At 37.5% G+C, this 20882-nt stretch overlaps 2 protein-coding genes across 16 annotated transcripts in view; one reads left to right on the forward strand and one right to left on the reverse strand.

Annotated features, from left to right (window-relative positions):
- The window catches only part of GIGYF2 (GRB10 interacting GYF protein 2), a 127510-nt gene that overhangs the window by 50400 nt on the left and 56228 nt on the right, over window positions 1-20882 (reverse strand). For all 14 annotated transcript variants that reach the window (XR_015155412.1, XR_015155411.1, XM_086377904.1 and 11 more), the window contains one exon: window positions 1546-1725. Coding sequence is in view for 12 of the 14 variants with exons in the window: in XM_086377904.1 (XP_086234030.1) it covers window positions 1546-1725 (180 nt within the window). In the remaining 2 variants the exon portion in view is untranslated. The remainder of the gene's footprint in view (window positions 1-1545; window positions 1726-20882) is intronic.
- KCNJ13 (potassium inwardly rectifying channel subfamily J member 13) lies at window positions 11101-18487 on the forward strand. 2 transcript variants are annotated; one of them, XM_086377937.1, is made up of 3 exons: window positions 11101-11248; window positions 15983-16458; window positions 17657-18487. In XM_086377937.1, the coding sequence occupies exons 2-3, from the start codon at window positions 15999-16001 to the stop codon at window positions 18277-18279; spliced, it is 1083 nt and encodes a 360-aa protein (XP_086234063.1). In that variant the 5' UTR covers window positions 11101-11248; window positions 15983-15998; the 3' UTR covers window positions 18280-18487. The 2 variants fall into 2 exon arrangements, with proteins under 2 accessions (XP_086234063.1, XP_086234057.1); XM_086377931.1 differs by lacking the exon at window positions 11101-11248 and having other exon boundaries at window positions 11561-16458.

Consider the following 20882-nt stretch of genomic DNA (forward strand, 5'->3'; position numbering starts at 1 on the left):
AGCTCTTGGGTGAGGTGGTAAGTGGCAGAATATATTTACTTTTAACTCACTTTAATAGAATGAACATTAGACGTTCAGGCTCAGAAACACTGTTCATCTTCCAAAACATTCACCTTGTTTGTTTTTGATCAGCTGGAATTTTCTTCTCACTCAGCCCAGATCCCGACCATTCTTTCACTGAATGTTTGTTGGGAACAGTCTACAAGCCCCTCTGCTTACAGGCAAGCTCAGCACAAAATCCCATAATCCCCTGAAGAGAACTCTAAGATCTGGTTGCCCAGGACACAGACTGATAAGAAGTGCCCAGATAACTGTGATGCAAACAATGCCCACTAATGACAGAAATCTCTCCCAAGAGGCAGCCAGTGAGGAGTTGAGATAAAAGGATTATGACTCTATCCAATGATTAACTTCACTAAGTTTCCACCTATCCACAACTCCATAAAGGAACCTAAGGGCCATTTATAATGTTTACTCAGGCCAATGATTTATTAATCAACTTCTTTTAAGTAAATGAAAACAGTTTACATTATTATCAGTTCAGTTCAGTCACTCAGGGTGCAACTTCTCTGCGACCCTATGGACTGCACCACGCCAGGCTTCCCTATCCATCACCAACTCCTGGAGCTTACTCAGACTCACGTCCATCGAGTCGGTGATGCCATCTAACCCATCTCATCCTCTGTCGTCCCCTTCTCCTCCTGCCTTCAATCTTTCCCAGCATTACATTATTATATCTCCCTCTATTAAGTACGCTTCCTTGGCATACAGTCAGTACATAAAATAATGTTATGCATGCGAAATTCAAAAGACATGTACACACTCTTTGTATGCTTCAGTTCTGCATGACCCAAGATTCAAACTGCAGGGGCATCTGATGATCATGAGGCATGGAATCAGCACTTGGGTAGGGAATGAACTTTGACACAAAGCACCAGTGTCTTCAATTACCAGCATATCTAATGTCAGGAAGAACAGTCTGAAGCCTTCTTAAGAGTCAAACAGAAGAACTTACAAAACCACTAATCATGACTATTCTCTCTCCTTTTTCTAAAGTTAGAGGGACAAAAGGATAAACTTATGATTATGCTTCTGACCTAGGATTAAAGTTTATTCTTCAAATAAGAAGAAATCACATTTTCAGAACAAAAAAAGAATAAATCCTTTCTTATGCAGGGAAAAAAAAACCTCACTTCAGGGAATGCACATATTCCTAAGTAAGCATAAAATTACCACATTAAAAAGCATGCTGAAAAAAGATTCAGAGACTTAGAAAAACCAAATGAAATTCTCTCTCATTTTCACAGTTAAGGGCAGGTGCTTCCCATTAAACCATACTGCCCCAGAAAAAGAAAAGTGACTTTTTCTAATCAACTGAACAGGTGTGGGGAATTTTTATGTCAAATTTTTTTGTAGTAACAAGACTGAGTGTGACAACGTAAATATGACTCCTCTCTTTTTTATCGGTTTAGGTTTTCTTAAAAATTTCTGCAAAATCCTCACTTCCTTGGGTCCCTGCGTGCTTCTGCTCAACAGGGTTCTTACCAGGGCTGTGGGGCCGCCACCTTTCTCCATCCCTTCTCGATCCAGTTAGTCGCCAGCCTCCATCTTCATCTTCTCCATTCTGTTCCTCTCTGAAAATACGCCAATTTCCACTCTCTGATCGTATAAATTCATGCTTTCTTCCCACTGACACTGGTCCGCCTTCCTCAAAATTTGGTCTCCCTGCAAAGAAATTGAGTAACCGTAAGCCTCAGCCAGCGAGGATTTTGAAAACAGACTTAATTGCTCAAATCAAGCTTTTCTGCAAATACGTCCCTCTCAATGTTCAGGCAGTAGATATAAAATATCTGTGGATATATGAGTATATTATTAGACACATTTCTTAAAGCTGAATGTTCAAAGACTGAGCAATTATTTTTTCAAACAGAAATAATATGTGCTTTTTTTTAAGTCATGCAATGAAAAGTAAATCAACCATCCACTATACAAGATTCCCCAGAGTAAAACTACCATCAACAGTTTCTTATAAAGCCTTTCAAAAATTGACCATGGCTATACTTACGCATAGCCTACCCTGGTGGCTCAGAGGTTAAAGCGTCTGCCTGCAATGCGGGAGACCCAGGTTCGATCCCTGGGTCGGGAAGATCCCCTGGAGAAGGAAATGGCAACCCACTCCAGTATTCTTGCCTGGAGAATCCCATGGAGGGAAGAGCCTGGTAGGCTACAGTCTACAGGGTTGCAAAGAGTCGGACAGGATTGAGCTACTTCACTTCACCTTCATACTTACACACGTATACACAGATTCTTCATTCACATTCCCACGCTACCCTCAGACTGTTACATGGACTGCTTTGTACCCTTCCTATTTTCACCTGGCAATCCTCCCTTACCAGTATATCCTTTTTTTCCCCTAAGTCGTACAATACTTTTAACTATCTGATTTAGTAAATCAACGTATTTAATATCAACTTCTACCAGTGATTCTGTCCAAAGTATCGGTAAACTTCAACCTCTCTTTTATTCCAAACAGACTGTAAACTCAGAAATAGGAAGTATAAGCTACAACTCGTCATTTACTCTGGCACCCAGGACATTATAGGCATACAACAAATTGCTTTTGAACAAAATTCAAAGCTAAGTTATGTCTAACCGGATACAACTCAAGAGTTACATTAACAGTAAAAGAGAGACTGTTATACCTAGAAAACTAAATTGGTACTTTCAAAAGACAAGAGAAACTTAAACCATACAAATTTGTTAGTCACTGTAACTATACCACATGTGCTAACATATGTAATTCATAATGAACTATAGAAAATTTCACATTAAAGTATGTGGTTGACAATCTAAAACATACACTGGAATCCTCACTTTATAAAAGTTACATGTTCTTTCAGTTATAATCTCAATTCTTTCCAATAAACTGTATTAAAGTGAAAAAAATTGTATATTTGAAAATGAGGGAATTCTGCTCATCCTCTTATATTCCATTTCACATGTATTAAAGAGTCCCTATCCTGTTTACCCAAATAGTTATTAGGTTGTTATCAAGTACTGGGTTGGCCAAAAAGTTCGTTTGGGTTGTTCTATTACACGATAAAATATCTTGGAATGGGAGGCAGGTACAATTATTTGCTGGGCAAAATCTTATTACTATAGGCAGCCTCCAAGACAACTCTCAACAATCCCTGTCTTCTGATCTTTGTGTAATTACCTCACCTTAAGTGTGGGCTGGACTTACTGACTTGCTCCTAACAAACAGAATCCAGTAGACCTGATTGAGATGTCACTTCTGATACTGAGTTAAAAACTTCCATCTTGGATGCTCTCTCTGAGGGAATCCAGCAGCCCTGTTGTGAGGCAGCCACGTGAGAAGCCCACATCGCAGAGAACTAAGGCTTGCCAACAGCCTTGTGAGTGGGCGTGGAAGTGGATCTGAGCCTTGAAATGACTGAAACCACACAGAAGACCCAGGCCAGACCTAAGCTAAGAGATGGAGCTAAGCTGCTTCTTCCTGGCCCACAGAAACTGAGGGAATAAATGCTTGCTGTTTTCAGCCACTAAGTTTTGGAGTAACTTGTTACACGGCCGTAGTTAACAAAAACACTCATTTAACCGATTTAATCGTTGTAACAATCCTCAGTATTAGAAATTATTTTTCCAATTTTACAGCTGAGAATACTGAGGATCAAAAAGATAACCCATGGGAACTGTCCAAAATCACATACCACTGTTTAAATGAAGTAACTACAATTCTCATGTTAATCTTCTGACTCATTTAACAAATATTTATTGCACAGCAAGTACCAAGTTTTATGAGTTCAACTATAGGTGCATTCCACATCTTCCCTTGGGTTAGAAAGGTCAGATGTTCCAAGCTATCCTGCTAAGAATAAGAAGGAACAAGACATTTTACAAAGCCCACATCTATTATATGACTTGATGAAAAATACAGCTATACATACAGAAGAAAAATTTAAAACAAAGAAATCCCTAATGTGTATAAACTGGTAAGCAATAGTAAATAACTTTTAACCCATGTAATCTTTCAGTCACAAGTAATACGTGCCGGGCACACTGGGAATACAAATACCTGATGGACAAGCTGATCAAAACACTCATTTCCATCTACTTTTACACTAAGGCTCTGAGAACCAATGGAGGCACCAAAATAAGAGCCACACCCTCCGCCCCCCAAAACACCCACTAATGACTATGCCAAACTCTTTGATTGTGTGGATTACAATAAACTGGAAAATTCTGAAAGAGATGGAATACCAGACCACCTGACCTGCCTCTTGAGAAACCTGTATGCAGGTCAGGAAGCAACAGTTAGAACTGGACATGGAACAACAGACTGGTTCCAAATAGGAAAAGAAGGACGTCAAGGCTGTATATTGTCACCCTGTTTATTTAGCTTATATGCAGAGTACATCATGAGAAACGCTGGACTGGAAGAAACACAAGCTGGAATCAAGATTGCCTGGAGAATTATCAATAACCTAAAATATGCAGATGACACCACCCTTATGGCAGAAAGTGAAGAAGAACTAAAGAGCCTCTTGATGAAAGTGAAAGAGGAGAGTGAAAAAGTTGGCTTAAAGCTCAACATTCAGAAAATGAGGATCATGGCATCCAGTCCCATCACTTCATGGCAAATAGATGGGGAAACAGTGGAAACAGTGGCTGACTTTATTTTTCTGGGCTCCAAGATCACTGCAGATGGTGAATGCAGCCATGAAACTAAAAGATGCTTACTCCTTGGAAGGAAAGTTATGACCAACCTAGATGGCATATTAAAAAGCAGAGACATTACTTTGGCAACAAAGGTGCGTCTAATCAAGGTTATGGTTTTTCCAGTGGTCATGTATGCATGTGAGAGTTGGACTGTGAAGAAGGCTGAGCACCGAAGAATTGATGCTTTTGAACTGTGGTGTTGGTGAAGACTCTTGAGAGTCCCTTGGACTGTAAGGAGATCCAACCAGTCCATCCTAAAGGAGATCAGTCCTGGGCGTTCATTGGAAGGGCTGATGTTGAAGCTCAAACTCCAATACTTTGGCCACCTGATGTGAAGAGCTGACTCATTTGAAAAGACCCTGATGCTGGGAAAGATTGAGGGCAGGAGGAGAAGGGGACGATGGAGGATGAGATGGTTGGATGGCATCACCGACACAATGGACATGGGTTTGGGTGGACTTCAGGAGTTGGTGATGGACAGGGAGGCCTGGCATGCTGCGGTTCATGGGGTCGCAAAGAGTCATACACAACTGAGCGACTGAACTTAACTGAAAGGCAAAATGCTTAACTGATCAAAAACTGGTCATTATAATTTTTTCTAACAGATGGTAAGTTGCAAAAAAAATATTAAAGATACTAAAAATAAAAATACCAATTCCTCAATCTTAGAAATAAAACTGTACGCACTTATGGCTAGCTTTTACATAACATTTTTAAAACGTAGTTTCAATCAGTATACCCACTATTTCAAAACCTACTTTTCATTTAAACAGCAACTATTTCTCTGTGATTATGTATCTTTGTTGTTGCTCAGTTGCTAGGTCATGCCCAACTTAATAATAATATGAATGGATATATACCAGGTTTATCCTGCTGCTGTTGCAAAACTGCTAGGTAATTCCCCACTGGACACTGACTTCATAACTAATTTATTGAGAACTAGATAACCTAGGAAGAGATATCTGTGTGATACGTGTTTTGCTTTTCTGAACCACGTCTTCTGAAAAAAACCTCGAAGAGTAAAATTACTAGGTCAAATGACAGACTTCATACAGTGACATACCTTTTTCTCCTCCTCAAAAAAAGGTGTAGGTTAAACCACCAGATCACTTAAGATGATCAAAGCTAAGCGCTGCTACCTCTTTGAAGCTTTTCTACATTAATGGTTGTAACACAGTATACTATGTGGCTTAAATATGAATTTCCAAATCAAAGATTTTTCTTATTATTTGCTGTTTTCAGCTGCCTGAATTTACATACACACTAGAGCATTACAGTGAGGGGGTACCTCGTTGTGGTTTTGATTTGAATTTCTCTAATAATTAGAGCCATTTAGCATGCTTCCATGTCCTACTGGACATTTCTATTTCTTCTTTGGAGAAATGTCTACTTAGATCTTCTGCCCATTTTTCTCTTAGGTTGTCTAGTTTTTGTTGCTAATTGTGTGAGCTGTTTGTATATTCTGGAAATTAAGTCCTTGTCACACTATTTGCAAATATTTTCTCATTCTGTAGTGCGCCTGGCTTCCTTCACTGAACATTTCAGGAAATTCACCCACATCGTTAAAAAGAACAGAAGCTTGTTCTTTTGCACTGTGATACGGGATCTCATTGTATTACTCTACTACTGATTTTGGTTGTTTCTTTTTTTTTTTGCTATTATAAACTGTGCTGCGACAAACATTCTTGAATATGAAGTTTGGTAAGCATATGTTTGCATTTCTGTTGGTCTTCACCTAGGAGTGAAACTGCTGGCCATAAGGTATATTCAACTTAGTGCTAAGTACTACTGAGTATTTCCCCAAAGAAATAGTACTACTTTATCATTTTTTGTTTGTTTGTTTACTCAAACCTCTAGCACATTAAGATGAGGGCTTTCTCCAGGGACAAATACTGATATTAAAAACACAGGATTAAAACTAAAGAAGAGACTTAAGACACAACACTTACCCTCCTGGCCCACTGCCCAGGGTTACACACACAAAACAATGAGTTGACAGCTTGCACACTGACAAAATGTACTGAAATATCTCATACGACCCTCTTAGTTACCACAAGGGCTGAATCAAACTTTACCACCTCCATTATTCCTGTGAGGAAAGGGATACCCCTAGGGGGATCTCTCACAATCACACAGCTGTGCTATGTTGTACTTACTCACTCAGTCGTGTCTGACCCTTTGAGACTCCATGGACTGTAGCCCACCAGGCTCCTATGTCCATGGGATTCTTCCGGACAGAATACTAGAGTGGGCTGCCTTGACCTCCTCCAGGGGAATCTTCCCAACCCAGGGATGGAACCCAGGTCTCCCGCATTGCAGGTGGATTCGTTATCATCTGAGCTACCAGAGAAGCCCATCACCCAGCTGAGTAGTGACTAAAGCAGAAAGAGAACATAGATGTTCAAACTCCTAATCGAGGGTTTACTCACAAATTAAACCCATCAGAAGCAGCCAGAAATGCTGCAAAAACTAAAGCAGAAAGAGGAAGTTCTAGGATCTAAGTCTAAAGTACTCTTAAAAAAAAAAAATAGACATGCACAGAAAAGCTTGGGGCTAGAGACTGCCAAGATTCCTAAAGGGAACTAAATTTGTTAATCTTCCAGCAGACAAACGACGTCAAATGTGTACCCCTAAAACAATGTTAAGATCAACTTATATATTAACAATATAACAATTTTACTTGAAATAATTATCTTGAGGGGGAAAAAAAACTAAGTACCATCTAATAAAATACACATTTCCAAAGCTACCCCATATGCAAAGAATTGCTCTAAAACATGAAAATAAATCCTTTACAACCTAAATGATTATACCAGATTTATATTTGTGTAAATCTGGGTGGGAAGTTGGGGGGGAGGTTTCCAAAGAGAACGTCAACTCTATAATGAGCTAAATAAATACATTTGTGTATTACCGATACAATTAAATGATAATGTTGTTCACGGGCAACTCAAAAGACAGTATCTACCAAAGTTCCTTTAAGGTCTAAAAATTATAGGGCTCCACAGTGACCAGGGCTAAAATGAATGAGGGACACCCACATGGCCTTTCTCAGCACTTAAGTCTTTCTCCTTCTGTAACATCTGTAATATGACAAAGCTGAGTAACCAAATGTTTCAGCTGACTTTTAAAAAAATGTTAACAGATTAACTTGTAAACAAGATGATTAAAAGTAAACATAATTAAATAACTTAAAAATTGATGCCTGAACCAAATATTCCTAACCACAGCCAATAAGAGAGATTGGGGGTAGTGAATCCTTAAACTGGAAGTACACAGCATGCGGGCATGCCTTTGTCTTTTTTCAGGGAAAAGGGTCTAGTGTTTCTGCCAGAGTCTCAAAGGTATCTATGACCCCTAAAAGGTAAAGAAATACAAGTGGCATTCAATATGGCAAACATAACAGTTTTATGAGCAAACTGTACTACCTGTAAAAACTGTATATTTTATATTCATACATCTTCAAGATATACAGAAAGTGCTAAAATACAATGTACTACGTATATAAATACTTTCCCCGTTGGCAGTAGACAGTTGGTTGTTTCTGCCTTAATGTATTAAGTCTAAACAGGACTCTTCTAAAAATAATATAAAATTAAAATGCAATATTGGTTTTAGTCTGGTCTAATTGAGTAGACTTCCTAAGGAGAAAGAGCAGTAAAAGGGCACCTGTGTGCATGTTTGACTTGCAGCCAGAAATGGTGTTTATGGAAAACTTCAGATGGAGCAAAAGGGCACTCAGCCAACAAAATCTACAGCTGTGAGACTTGGAACTTACAAGTGCCCAAACTCCAAAAGCAAAAGTGGAATTATGGGACAGACTTTGAAGATTGTTTATGTGCAAATTTTTCTAACAAGTAACTTTGTATTCCTCTATTCAGATACAGATTCTTTGATTAACACTAAAAATATTTCCTAATACCGAAAAAACAGTGAAAGGGAATCCCATCCAGGTACTGATATTTTCTTTTCCCCCTCAATTGTAAACAAAACTCAGGGTAACTAGGATGGAGTAGTTTTAAGTCTATATCCAGAGATTTGCAATTTTTCTCCCATCCTAACCCCTGAGGAGGATCATAATCTGCTCCAGTGGTAACACGGTCCTGCAAACACTGCAGTTCCCAGTTGGAAGAGAGATGGAGGGGCTGCAGTATATGAGACTCCGAAAAAGACCTCATGTGGTCTGAATACACCCCACAGTCCTATAACCCTTGAGCTCAGTCATCTGCTAGTATATACCCAGACGCTGCCTGAAATCTCTGGGGAAGATGATCAGCAGTGGGCTTCAATGCAGAACTGGAAAGAGACCAGGCCTCTTCTAAAGAAAGCGAAGTACACTATGGAAGAAAGAGCACTGGGGACCATGGCTAAAGTTTAAAACTTGTGAAATGACATATGTACACAGGCAAGACATTGCACTACAACTAAAGATTTTGTTGCTTGCAGGTTCAATGTGGTACAAATATGGGTTATATACTGGAATGGTTTAGCCAGAAAGCAAAGCAAACATTTTCGGGATACAGAATTGAATTTATTTAATAAAGAATAATGTACCTGATCTTGGTATCTTTCTTAATCATTATAATTTGCAGGGAAAAAAATTCAATGTTCCTTTATAGAATGTTTTAGCGCCATCTCCAATTTAAATCACTAGTTCTGTTTCAACAGGAGGGCCCACTTACTTTTGGGTGAAGTTGGTCTAATATCAGTATCAGTATCAGTTTCAACTCAGCTAACCTCATTTCAGTGCTATTAAATTCAAACACCAATGAATTTAACTGCTCAGGCTATTATAAGGGGAGTGCTAAGCCCCTGAGGAAGCACTCCTGAACAGGTCTACGACTTCCATTCAGTTAGCAATTAAGAATCACTGTTTACAGACCACAGCCAACTTTCAAAGTGCAAAATGCAGAAACCAGAACACTTATTTGAGATGTTTCTTTCTTGACAATCATCTTGTAAATCATTTGTCTCAATATATTACAGAAAGAGGCTTCTAATTTTGGTAAAATCTTTATTATTTTGCTTATTATACCATCTGTTCAAGACACATGGCAGATGCACTTTCAATACCTCTTTATGAAAGGCAGAATCGCACTGTATTAGCTCTGGTTTCCCTCTGCAACCACAAGCCATTACCTGGCAATCGATACGAAGCGTAATTCCTACCAGAACATACAGAGAAGGCGCATCACATCACAAGTCTCTGCTTGATGCTTTTACCTTCTCTAGTTCTGAAGGTCAAAGTTTCCAGTGCTGTGTCTGAACTTGTGCTGAAATGCTTGGCATTAATAAAACAAAGACGGAATTAATATATTTTTTTAATTGTGGTGGGGGAAAGGAGGAGGAATCTACAAAGGCGGATTTCACCTTCTAAGTAGCATTATATTGGTCTACATTAATAATTTCCCCAGCAGGCTATCCATGACTTCACTTTGAACAATTGCAGCCTTTGTACCTCAGATCCCCTTACACGTGACATTCAATCAAAGTTTTAAAATGAGCAGCTAATGGAGGTGGAGAAAAGTGTTGCTCAGTAAGGCATTATACAAAGCCATCCCACAGCTCATTTGGAGGTTGCTGAATGCTGGATCATAGACATTTCCCAGCTAAACATTATATTTAGACATTAAGTTTAATTTTCTGTACAGTGAACACTGTATTTATTGCATGTCATCATACTTTCTCTTAAGTCATGCTTCAATGATCACTGAAGCATGACTTAAGAAACTTTTTCAGTTCTTTTACACCAGTGTGTTTTTAAAGATAAATGCAAGGAACCAACAATTAAATGTATTCTTATTCAAGCTCTCTGTACACAGCCATAAAAAAATAAAAAAGTCTGCCTCCTTACCACCCCCCACAAAAGATTTCAGGTAATGGAATTAACCTATTACTAGTTCCAGAATTAACGTTAGTCATTCTGATGAGATGGGATATGAAAAGAATACTAATAAAATCAATTCGTTAACTTATACCTTAAAGTCCTTATCCAAGGAAATGTTCCCCAAAGAAACGGAGGAAAAAAAGATTAGTAAAGGAAACATCTCACACTTCAACATGCTATATAAGGAAAGACGGCTGAAAGGAAATCTTGCAGGGAATTTTATCCCTTTGAACTTTTAAATAAACTCTTAAGTAAGATTATGCAAACTTACTAAAGACCGGTCCTGATTAGAGGGAAAAAATGCACCCCTTCTCCAAGTCAGTTCTGGAGGCTTTCTCCAGAGTTGTGTTGAGTAAAGAAAGACCTCCTAACAAACCAGCATTCTTTTCCACATGATCAGAGCTAATTGGCCCCCCTGCAGACCAAGTGACCAATCACATCAGCTTCAGCTTGAAACCAGCCCCCACGACACTATAAACAGAGGAATGTGAACTGTAAACCCAGTCCAAGAAGAGAACCTACAAACTGGACTTGTAGATTAAAATTACCTTATCAAAAAGACAGACTGAAAGTTTCCTCAAGATCTGCCTCTGTACATAGGCTGACCCAGCAAAAGAACTGGTGAGTACCTGCGATAATACTCAATCCTATTTCTTTCCTTAAGGGAAACAAGAGGAAAAAACTGACTGACAAATAGGGGCAGAACTAGATATTGCCAATAGTTTAAAACAAAGACATTACCTATAGGGTTATACATTCCTTATTCTTTTTCCTTAATTTTAGAAACAGAGTAACAGTCTTATTGAAAGCATTATTGAAAATTTTCTTCTTTTACTAAATGTGTACTAATTCTGCATTATAATACAGAAATGAGAAAAGAGAAATCCTAGAAAAAATTCAGTGGCTTTCAAAAAAAACAAACATATCTTTTTCTTCTGGACAGGATTAAAGAAACCAAAAATGAGCATTAAAAAAAAAAAAAAAAAAAGGCAAAAAAAAAAATTTGTTTTTATCTTTTTAACCCATAGGAAAAATAATGAGTATCCTAATTTCTTTTTAAGCATGAAATTACTGCTGAAATTATGTACTTTTACAAATAAGAAATTAAAATATAAAAGAACCTCTGAGCTTATATAACAGAATTAGAACTCACACTGTTTGTCCCAATTATGGGAGGGCAGGAGAGATGATTAGGACTCTCTCTACAGTCTTGAAAGTGTTTCCACCAGAAGTGAGCAAATATATGGTAATACTTTAATCACGTAACAACTGTAGTTACTTATAACTAACTGTTTAATATGAGCTGCACTACTGCATTACAACACGACAATAAAAGACATAATTTTGAGTGCTACAACCTAATGAGTAGAATGAGTTCATTATTTTGATGACCAATGAAGCAGCCAAAATATCATTTTTATAAAGTACAATTTTTTTCCATCAAATGATTTATATGTGGGCAAATATTTTTTGGCCCACACAGAGAAATACAAGGAAACCATACTGAGCTTCTATTCTATGTTCTACTGGGACCAATTTACAAGAATCACATAAATACAGACTAAGACGAAAACATTCAAAAAGCACTTGTGTGCCTGTAGGGATATAAAAATTACCTTGAAATACAATAGCATAATGTCTGTCCATCAAACACTTTTAAATTTGATGGAAAGAAAATCTACATGTATTAGGCAACAATAATTTAATGCTTTAAATGTCATATGAGTAGATGTAAAATCATATAGAAAACAATCATACAAGAAACCTGTAAGAGTTGAGGGAAATGGTAGTAAGTTTATAAACATGTAGGACTTTAAAGGGGCATGTTATTTAATTCCCTCTTTTCTTTCTCTCTTTAACGTAAGGAAACCTGGCCAAGGGGATTGGCTGGCTTGCCCAAACTGACACAGCTATGTAACTAACAGAGCCAGAACCCTGTCAGCTACATTTCCCACTCTGTCTTCGTTATGCTAAACCACACTGACTACACAAGTCCAAAGAACGGAATTATTCAGGGTAATCTGTTAAGTGGGGATCAAAATCTTACTTCTCTCAACTACTCTACTTTCCAACACCATCTGAACAAGATCTAGGATGGTTTTATATATAAAAAGGATAATGAGCCACTGTTTTGATATTAGCCTTCTGTTCACAGGCTTTTCCTTGTATTTATTCAGTTGCAAGAGGAAAAAAAAATTGAAAAAACCTAGAACAAGAGTGCTACAAAATTTGTAAGGAAGAAGTTACAATCCTGAAAAAAGGCCCAAATTAGAACAATTAATTTTATTAGCTATAGTGTGTATACAAAGGCTATCTCTTCAGGTAATGAATTTTATAACTTAATGAAGCAGGCTGAAATCAAGAAGAATCATGGACCTTTCCCCTCACAAATTACTGTGACACAATAAACAATCAGTGATTCCGTAAGTGGAACACCACTAGTGTACAGGTCGACAATGGGCATCTGCCAAAATAGGCAGAAAGCAAGAAACAATAAAGGTCAAAGACACGGACAATGCAAAACCACATAGCGGTTCATCAGCTTGGTGCAGGCAGCCAATTACCCTTTATTGCTATATCCTTCAAGTGTCAGAATGTCTTTTCTTTCATAAAATTACGATGAAAGTAGTAATTTTTAAAATTATTTTCTTATCTGGTAAATTACAAATTTGGCAATGTTTTATAACAACTGTCTTCTGAACATTTTAACTCTACTGTTCTGCAGAACCCAAGACTAGACTGTAATAATTCTGATTTTACTAATCTTCAAACTATGCAAGATGTCTTTCTTAATTGAAAATATATTTCTTGTCTATAAATCACAGGTCTTAGCCTAAGCATTTCTGAAGAATACTCAGTAGGGTTCTTGGACAAACTAGTCAAATGAACACTGTGTTATTCACAAAGGCTAATAACTAGGTCAAAATGTCTATTTTTGAGGCAATATAGCACTGACTCTGGTCTGGTCTACGGACTGAGCAGAAATTCACTACCACTTACTGCTTTTATGATCTTAGGAAACGTATTGTGCCTCAGCTTCATTACCTATAAAATGTCATTAATAATGGTACTTATTGGTATGAAAGTTAAGAAACATTGGGCTTCCCAGGTGACTCAGTACTAAAGAACCTGCCTGCCAATGCAGGAGATGTAAGAGACACTGGTTCGATCCCTGGGTCAGGAAGATCCCCTGGAGGAGGAAATGGTAACCCATTCCAGTATTTTTGCCTAAAGAATCCCATTGACAGAGGAGCCTGGCGGGCAACAGTCCATGAGATCACCAAGTGTCAGATATGACCAAGCACGCAGGCATGCATAAGAAACAATATTAATACCAATAAAGTGACAAATAGCCCAAGAAGTTACTCTGTTATTCTGTGAAGCTATTGGCTTCACATGAGTCAATATATGTGAAGTGTCTGGTATGATTCCTGGCACATAATCAACAATGTGTATTAGCTAGCCCAATTAATCATTATTGACGTAAAAATCATGCATAAAGCTAACAATGATTTAAAATGGATACTTGAGACATTTATGGGGACAGGAAGAACATCTACTAAAGGTGCTAAAAATTAGGCTGTCAAAGACTATCTTGTGAATGCAGTATCAATTATCTTGAGAAGACTTTTATCTCGCCAAACTCTCTAAATTAGGCAGCTTCTTGGAGTTTAAAAAAAAAAAAAAAACAACAACTGTAAAGTTAGCCAAACTTGGAAAATAATCCATACGCCCTGTGAAAATTTTGACCCTCAGTGATCTCACCTGAAAAATGGGATATGGATGTCTATCTTGCTGAGATTCCAAAGAATTAGAGACAATGCAATATGAAATATTTATATTTTGTTATTATTATAATTTACAAAAGAGAGGAGATCAGGTCTTCTAAAACATCAAAAAAAATCTAATAAAATGAGTCATTAAATAGTGTGCCAAGAAAAAAAATAAACACTAAATAAAACGATAATGACAACTTGTTAGGATAATAAATTACAAGACATTAAGGCCCTAAGATTTTTTAAATTTATAATATGAAACTGAAATGACCATCTAATCTAAATAAATTTAACAGTCAACCCAGTGTTCCATCAGCAACTCAAATCTAAAGAAAATATAAGAGAATGTCTCTAATATCAGCAATAAATATTAAATCAGCCTTGCCTAGCTCCACACGCCTCCAGTTACCTTCTTAAACATTGCTGTTATTCAAAAGGGAGGAAGGTGATACACAACACTTCCAAGGGTATCTACTTCTGAAGGAAGAAGCCTCAAAAAAGAGAGTCACATACAAACCCCAAGTACTGGACTGAGGCAGAGAAGAAAGGAGCACCCAAGGGAAGCTAAGTCGCATCTCCCGTTCTGTTCCTGGCTGCCTCTGCCTAAGTCCTCTGCACCTCTGTGGTATGCAAGGATGGTCACATGGAAAGCACATGTTAGATTTCTATGCACCACAAACAGAGAAAACAAAAACACAGCTGAAAACTGACTACAGCTAAAAGCTAGTTTTACTAATATGTTTTAAAAACTGTCATTTGATGCCTTAATGATTATTTTAGTTCATTGAACTTGAAGCTTTTTCTACGGGTTCATTTATTTCCAAAATTAATATTACCTTGGAATCTCTACCTGGAGTTTCTTATTTTGGGTAGAGAGAAAATTATTTACTATCTAGTCAGAATCTAGAATATTCATAAGGGTGGCAATCCACCAGCCACAGAAGGAAAGCCTCCATGAAAATGGCCACAAAGTAACAAAAACAAATAAAATCTAATTACAAAACTTTAAATAGGCTAATTATAAAGCATACAGTAGAACTACAGATCTCTAAAAGCTTAATTTTACCCTAGCACTAAGTTTGGCTTCAAAACATTTTCAGTCAGCTAAACACTACACTTCTAAATGATTTCTATTTTAAAAAGGAACAGATACTTAACATTCCTTTTCATTATTCAGTTATAAGCTAGTAATTAATTATGAAAAGCTATTTACACATAACATTTAGTCAAATCAATACATACTTGAAGCCTAGACTTGTGCAAGAAAAATAAAAAAGTGTCAAAAAAGATACGAATGGTAACCCCAGCCCTCAGAAATTTTTAAAAATCCCAAACAATACTTTAACAGTCCTTGAAGGAACCAGTAAGAGATAACTCAAGGCAAATCATGATTAGCTGTCAAACGAATGACTGAGTAAATGCTCCCTTATGTGAAAACAGAAAGAGCTATCAGACTGGGAAAGCCTGCCTGGTAGTCGAGGAAGCATTTAAAAAAAAAATTTGCAAAACTAAGTCTCAAGATTTAAATAATATTAACTATGAAACAGTTTAAGGTTTACTAATGCACTCTCGATTTCAGAGCATTACAGCCTGAGATGGATGGCAGTCACTGCAAAGTTATTGCTCCTCTCCTGACTCAGAGACACCAGAGGATGGTTACCAAGGATGGTCACAGCACGCTTCAAATGGATGGCGCTCAAACAGGCCTTGCGTATCTTCGAGACGCTTGGGGAATCCTAATGGACATGCGCTGGCGCTGGATGATGCTGGTTTTCTCCGCCTCTTTTGTTATCCACTGGCTTGTCTTTGCAGTGCTCTGGTATGTTCTAGCTGAGATGAATGGTGACCTGGGACTAGATCATGACGCCCCACCTGAAAACCACACTATCTGCGTCAAGTACATCACCAGTTTCACAGCAGCATTCTCCTTCTCCCTGGAGACACAGCTCACAATTGGTTATGGCACCATGTTCCCCAGTGGTGACTGTCCAAGTGCAATCGCCCTCCTTGCCATACAAATGCTCCTAGGCCTCATGCTAGAGGCTTTTATCACAGGTAATTGTTTTTGTTCTTTAAAAAAGCATAGGAATGTTTTGGAATGGGTATAGTCAGTTATAAGCAATCGTATTCCAGAATAATTTATTTGCATTATTGACAAGTAATGCCTGAGACTAGAAAAGTGTCTTGGGTCAAACAATAGGACAAATTTTTTAAAATTTGACTCTATATTTAAATTTTAAATTTATATTTAAATTTTAAGAAAAAAGGGATTATTATGACAGTAGCCAGAAACATATGAACAAAAAAACTAAAAGGAATTTTTCAAAGGAGCTAAATATTTTCTTGAATAAGTGAATAAATGTGTTCAATGCATATTATGACAGTCATTTTACCTAACAGAGGAATTTGATTTTTTTTTGTTGTTAACCTTTACTGGGCTAGAATTTTCTCCTGAATTCATCTTTTCAACATTTACTCAATACTAGTGAGCCCAGAGTACCACAGTCAGTACTGCATGATAAAGAACAAGAATACACATCCTTAGCAAGAAGAAAAAAATATATATATACATTTGGCTTCCTTTTTATGTATTTTACTTTAATGCATTTAAAGCATAATTTTGATAAGAGGTCCATAGACCTCACCAGCCTGCCAACATTTGAGGCACAGTAGTAGTTAAGAAACCCTGATCTAGAGTTGGCGGGGGGGCGGTGGTGGGGAGGAGGATGCACTTGAAGCATACACTCAAATCACCTGAGAGCCAGAGCCTTTTTAAAAGAAAAAAGGCTTTGTATAAATTTCAAAGTTAAAAGTTCTTCAATGGACCACTTATTCTACTGGTCCCTTCCCTAGCCCAAATCATTCTACTTATGAATCTAATCTCTATTTCAACTTGAAGTAATCTGGTGGCAACTAAATTGCATTTTTCTGTTACCTTTTTTTTAAAAGCAGGGGTAGGAATATAGGCAATGACCACTCTCTGACCTCGTAACAAACTTAAAGTTTTACATTTCTACATGACAAATGAATTTTCCTTATCCATTTTGAAACCAGTTTTAAAATAAGAATTTATGTACTGTTTTGAAAAACGCTTCAGGCTAATGAGAAATTATCAGTAAGTTGAATTCCTAAATTATTTGGCAGGCACAACACTAAGAAATGTATAACAATTTGCTAGATCCTTGTCATTCAGAAAAGGTAACGACATTTCTAGTGTTCGTTCTAAAAAAAAATTCAATGGTTTCTAATTTAGGTGCCTTTGTGGCGAAGATTGCCCGGCCAAAAAATCGAGCTTTCTCAATTCGCTTTACTGACTTAGCAGTAGTAGCTCACATAGATGGCAAACCTAATCTCATTTTCCAAGTGGCCAACACTCGACCTAGCCCTCTAACCAATGTTCGGGTCTCAGCTGTGCTCTATCAGGAACGAGAGAACGGCAAACTCTACCAGACCAGTGTGGACTTTCACCTTGATGGCATCAGTTCCGAGGAGTGTCCATTCTTTATCTTTCCACTCACCTACTACCACTCTATTATACCATCAAGTCCTCTGGCTACTCTGCTCCAGCATGAAAATCCTCCCCACTTTGAATTAGTTGTGTTCCTTTCAGCAATGCAGGAAGGCACTGGAGAAACGTGCCAGAGGAGGACATCCTACCTGCCCTCCGAGATCATGTTGCATCACTGTTTTGCATCTCTGTTGGCCCGAGGCTCCAAAGGTGAATATCAAATCAAGATGGAGAATTTTGACAAGACTACTCCTGAATTTCAAACTCCTCTGGTCTCCAAGAGCCCAAACAGGACTGACCTGGATATCCACATCAACGGACAAAGCATTGACAATTTTCAGATCTCTGAAACAGGACTGATAGAGTAAGAAGTATCTATTTTAGCACCCTATTTTCTAATGTATTAAATACACTCAGCCAGTTATGCAGCTATTTTTCCTTCATCGTATCTCATGTTTTCTTTTTCCAATGCTGATTACATCTTTCTGATTACATCATGGTGATCAAGCCTCCACCTGTTAAAAAAATGGCTGAGCTAACAATACATGTTGTGGAAATATAACATTATACAAAGTTTCTCTCTGTGCTTATCTGCTGAAATCAATGAATGTGAAAGTAACAGATTATGTATAACAACAGAAATGCTGTTGGTGAGTTTGTATGAATGTGGTATGATACCAGTAATGAAGGTAAAAGGGACACACTTCACACAGCTGAACTCTAGGTAAATCAGTCATAAATTTTTCGTTTTCATCTGCCAGTTGGAGCAACAGTCTAGTTTCAAACCTAGCTCCCTAGGTAGAATGATGATTTCATAATATTTAGTGAAAATCCTTTCAAAACTGCTACTTTTTTCAAGACAACAAAGATCATTCCTTTGGTTCTTTATAAAACCAAACTGGGGTAAATATTACCCCCTTAATTTTTAACAGCTAAGAACAAATATTCACAAGAAAACAGCAAAAAATAGATTTAACCATAACTGTAAAATCATTTGGGCATGACACTCAAACACACTCACATATTCATATATTTGTGGCAGAAAGTGATCAGAGCAAGTAAAATAAGCACTAGCCTGATGGAAACTGCAGGGTGGTATTAGGCAAAGAGATGCAAAATTTTATCTACTTTAAAGCTATTGTGCACATTAATCAAATAGTGATTTAAAAATTACAACTATTCACCTGAATGACTTCCGACCAAAGTAAAAACTTTACCTTTCTACTTAGGATCCATTCAATGGTATAAAAACCTCATAGATGCAAACATATTTATATTTTTGTAGATATAAAGGTTTGCATATAATTTAACTCAGGGAAAAAAACCTCCACTAGAAAAAGCAAAAAATAATTAGGCAATGAAGCATTTTCAAACCCAAATTCCTGTTTCAAACTTCAAATAGTTTTTTCTATAAACACAAAATGAGTGTTTATTCACCAGTAGGAGGTTGGACTAGATGAACTCTATTATTTCTTTCCAAATCTAATACTCCATGAAAATTATGCTTTCTCTGCTATTTTAATTTTACATGTACGAGGATGAACCCTTTCCCTTACCTCTGGTTTAACTTAAGACTATCTTTGTATACTTGTCATTTCCATTAAAAAAAAAATCAAACTGTCCCCAACCAAAACAAGACCCAAAAATGTCACCCTATCAGATTTCAAACAGATTTGTTGCTGCTCTTCTGAAATCTCCCTTATCCAGTCCTACGCAGGCAAAGGGAAAGATGAACCCTCCCCACTGGTGATGACCCACACAGGAATCATTTCTTGAAATAAATTCTAGACAGTAAAGGCAAGTAGTTGTGAAAAGCAGGGCACAGCAGCAAGTCACATTTTCCTATTCTTTGACCAAAAGGAGAAAAAAATAAAGAACTCCGAAGTGGTCTAAGACTGATAATAGCAAAGTATATCAAGGACACAGAAACTTAATTATTGAGAACTTTTGCAGTTTAAAAACCTTAGGCATTCTTAAATACTAGCTAGAACAACAGATTATTTTCCAACTCAAGACTGCTGTAATACAGATAAGACAACAGAAATTCTTATTTCTATAATAAAGTAACAAAATTCACCTAACCTGTGAAAATAAAGTAGCATTGAAGATTTACATGGTATGTTTTCCCCTAAGAGCCTCACATCACTTACGCAGGTCACACACAGAGGATGCCCAAAGTGGCCTAACTAGAAGTGGACAGGCCTGTCTGGGCTCTCAGTCTCAATACAGATGCAGGACCTTCTCCATTCAAGCCAAAGTAATCTCCTACTGTACTATTTATACATAAACTTTGCATCTGAAAATTAGATATGACTTTCCCTAGACACATACACACTATCCCCCCAAAAAACTCTGTTGGTATACTAATGCTATGTAATAACAGACAGCTAAAAAACGCAATCAAATACTTTTGTCTAGGAGATTGAAAGCTTCTGGGAAAATGATTCTTTCATTTCAAAGAATCACAGCTTCTGTGTTAAGGGGATTAAGTTTTCTACAAAGGCCCCATTATCCTTTCAGGTGAATGGAGTGCAAACTGAAAGAGGGAGAATTTACTAGAAAGTGGGACCAGCAGCTCTAACTCTTGGCTCTATTGCTCACTTACCTGGGCCACCTGGGAAATTAGTGACAGAATCTCAGATACATGATCCAGGAGACCACAATGTCTCGGATACATGATCCAGGAGACCACAATGGAATGATGTTAAAAATGCTTGTGGAAACCAATACAGACAGCTTAACAGTCCCAATAAACCAAAGACAAGCAGATACGAAAAACCATAAAGCCCACTTTTATATATGTGTGGTGTTGCTGTGTTAGTCGCTCAGCTGCGTCCTACTCTTCTGACCCCATGGACTGTAGCCCACCAGGCTCCTCTGTCAATGGAATTCTCAAGGCAAGAATAGTGGAGTGGGTAAGCCATTTCCTTCAACAGGGGATATTCCCGACCCAGGGATCAAACTTGGGTAT

This window comes from Bos grunniens, chromosome 3, assembly GCF_055505025.1.
Source record: "Bos grunniens cultivar Pamir isolate PY7600 chromosome 3, Bosgru_T2T1.0, whole genome shotgun sequence".
Lineage (NCBI taxonomy): Eukaryota > Metazoa > Chordata > Mammalia > Artiodactyla > Bovidae > Bos > Bos grunniens.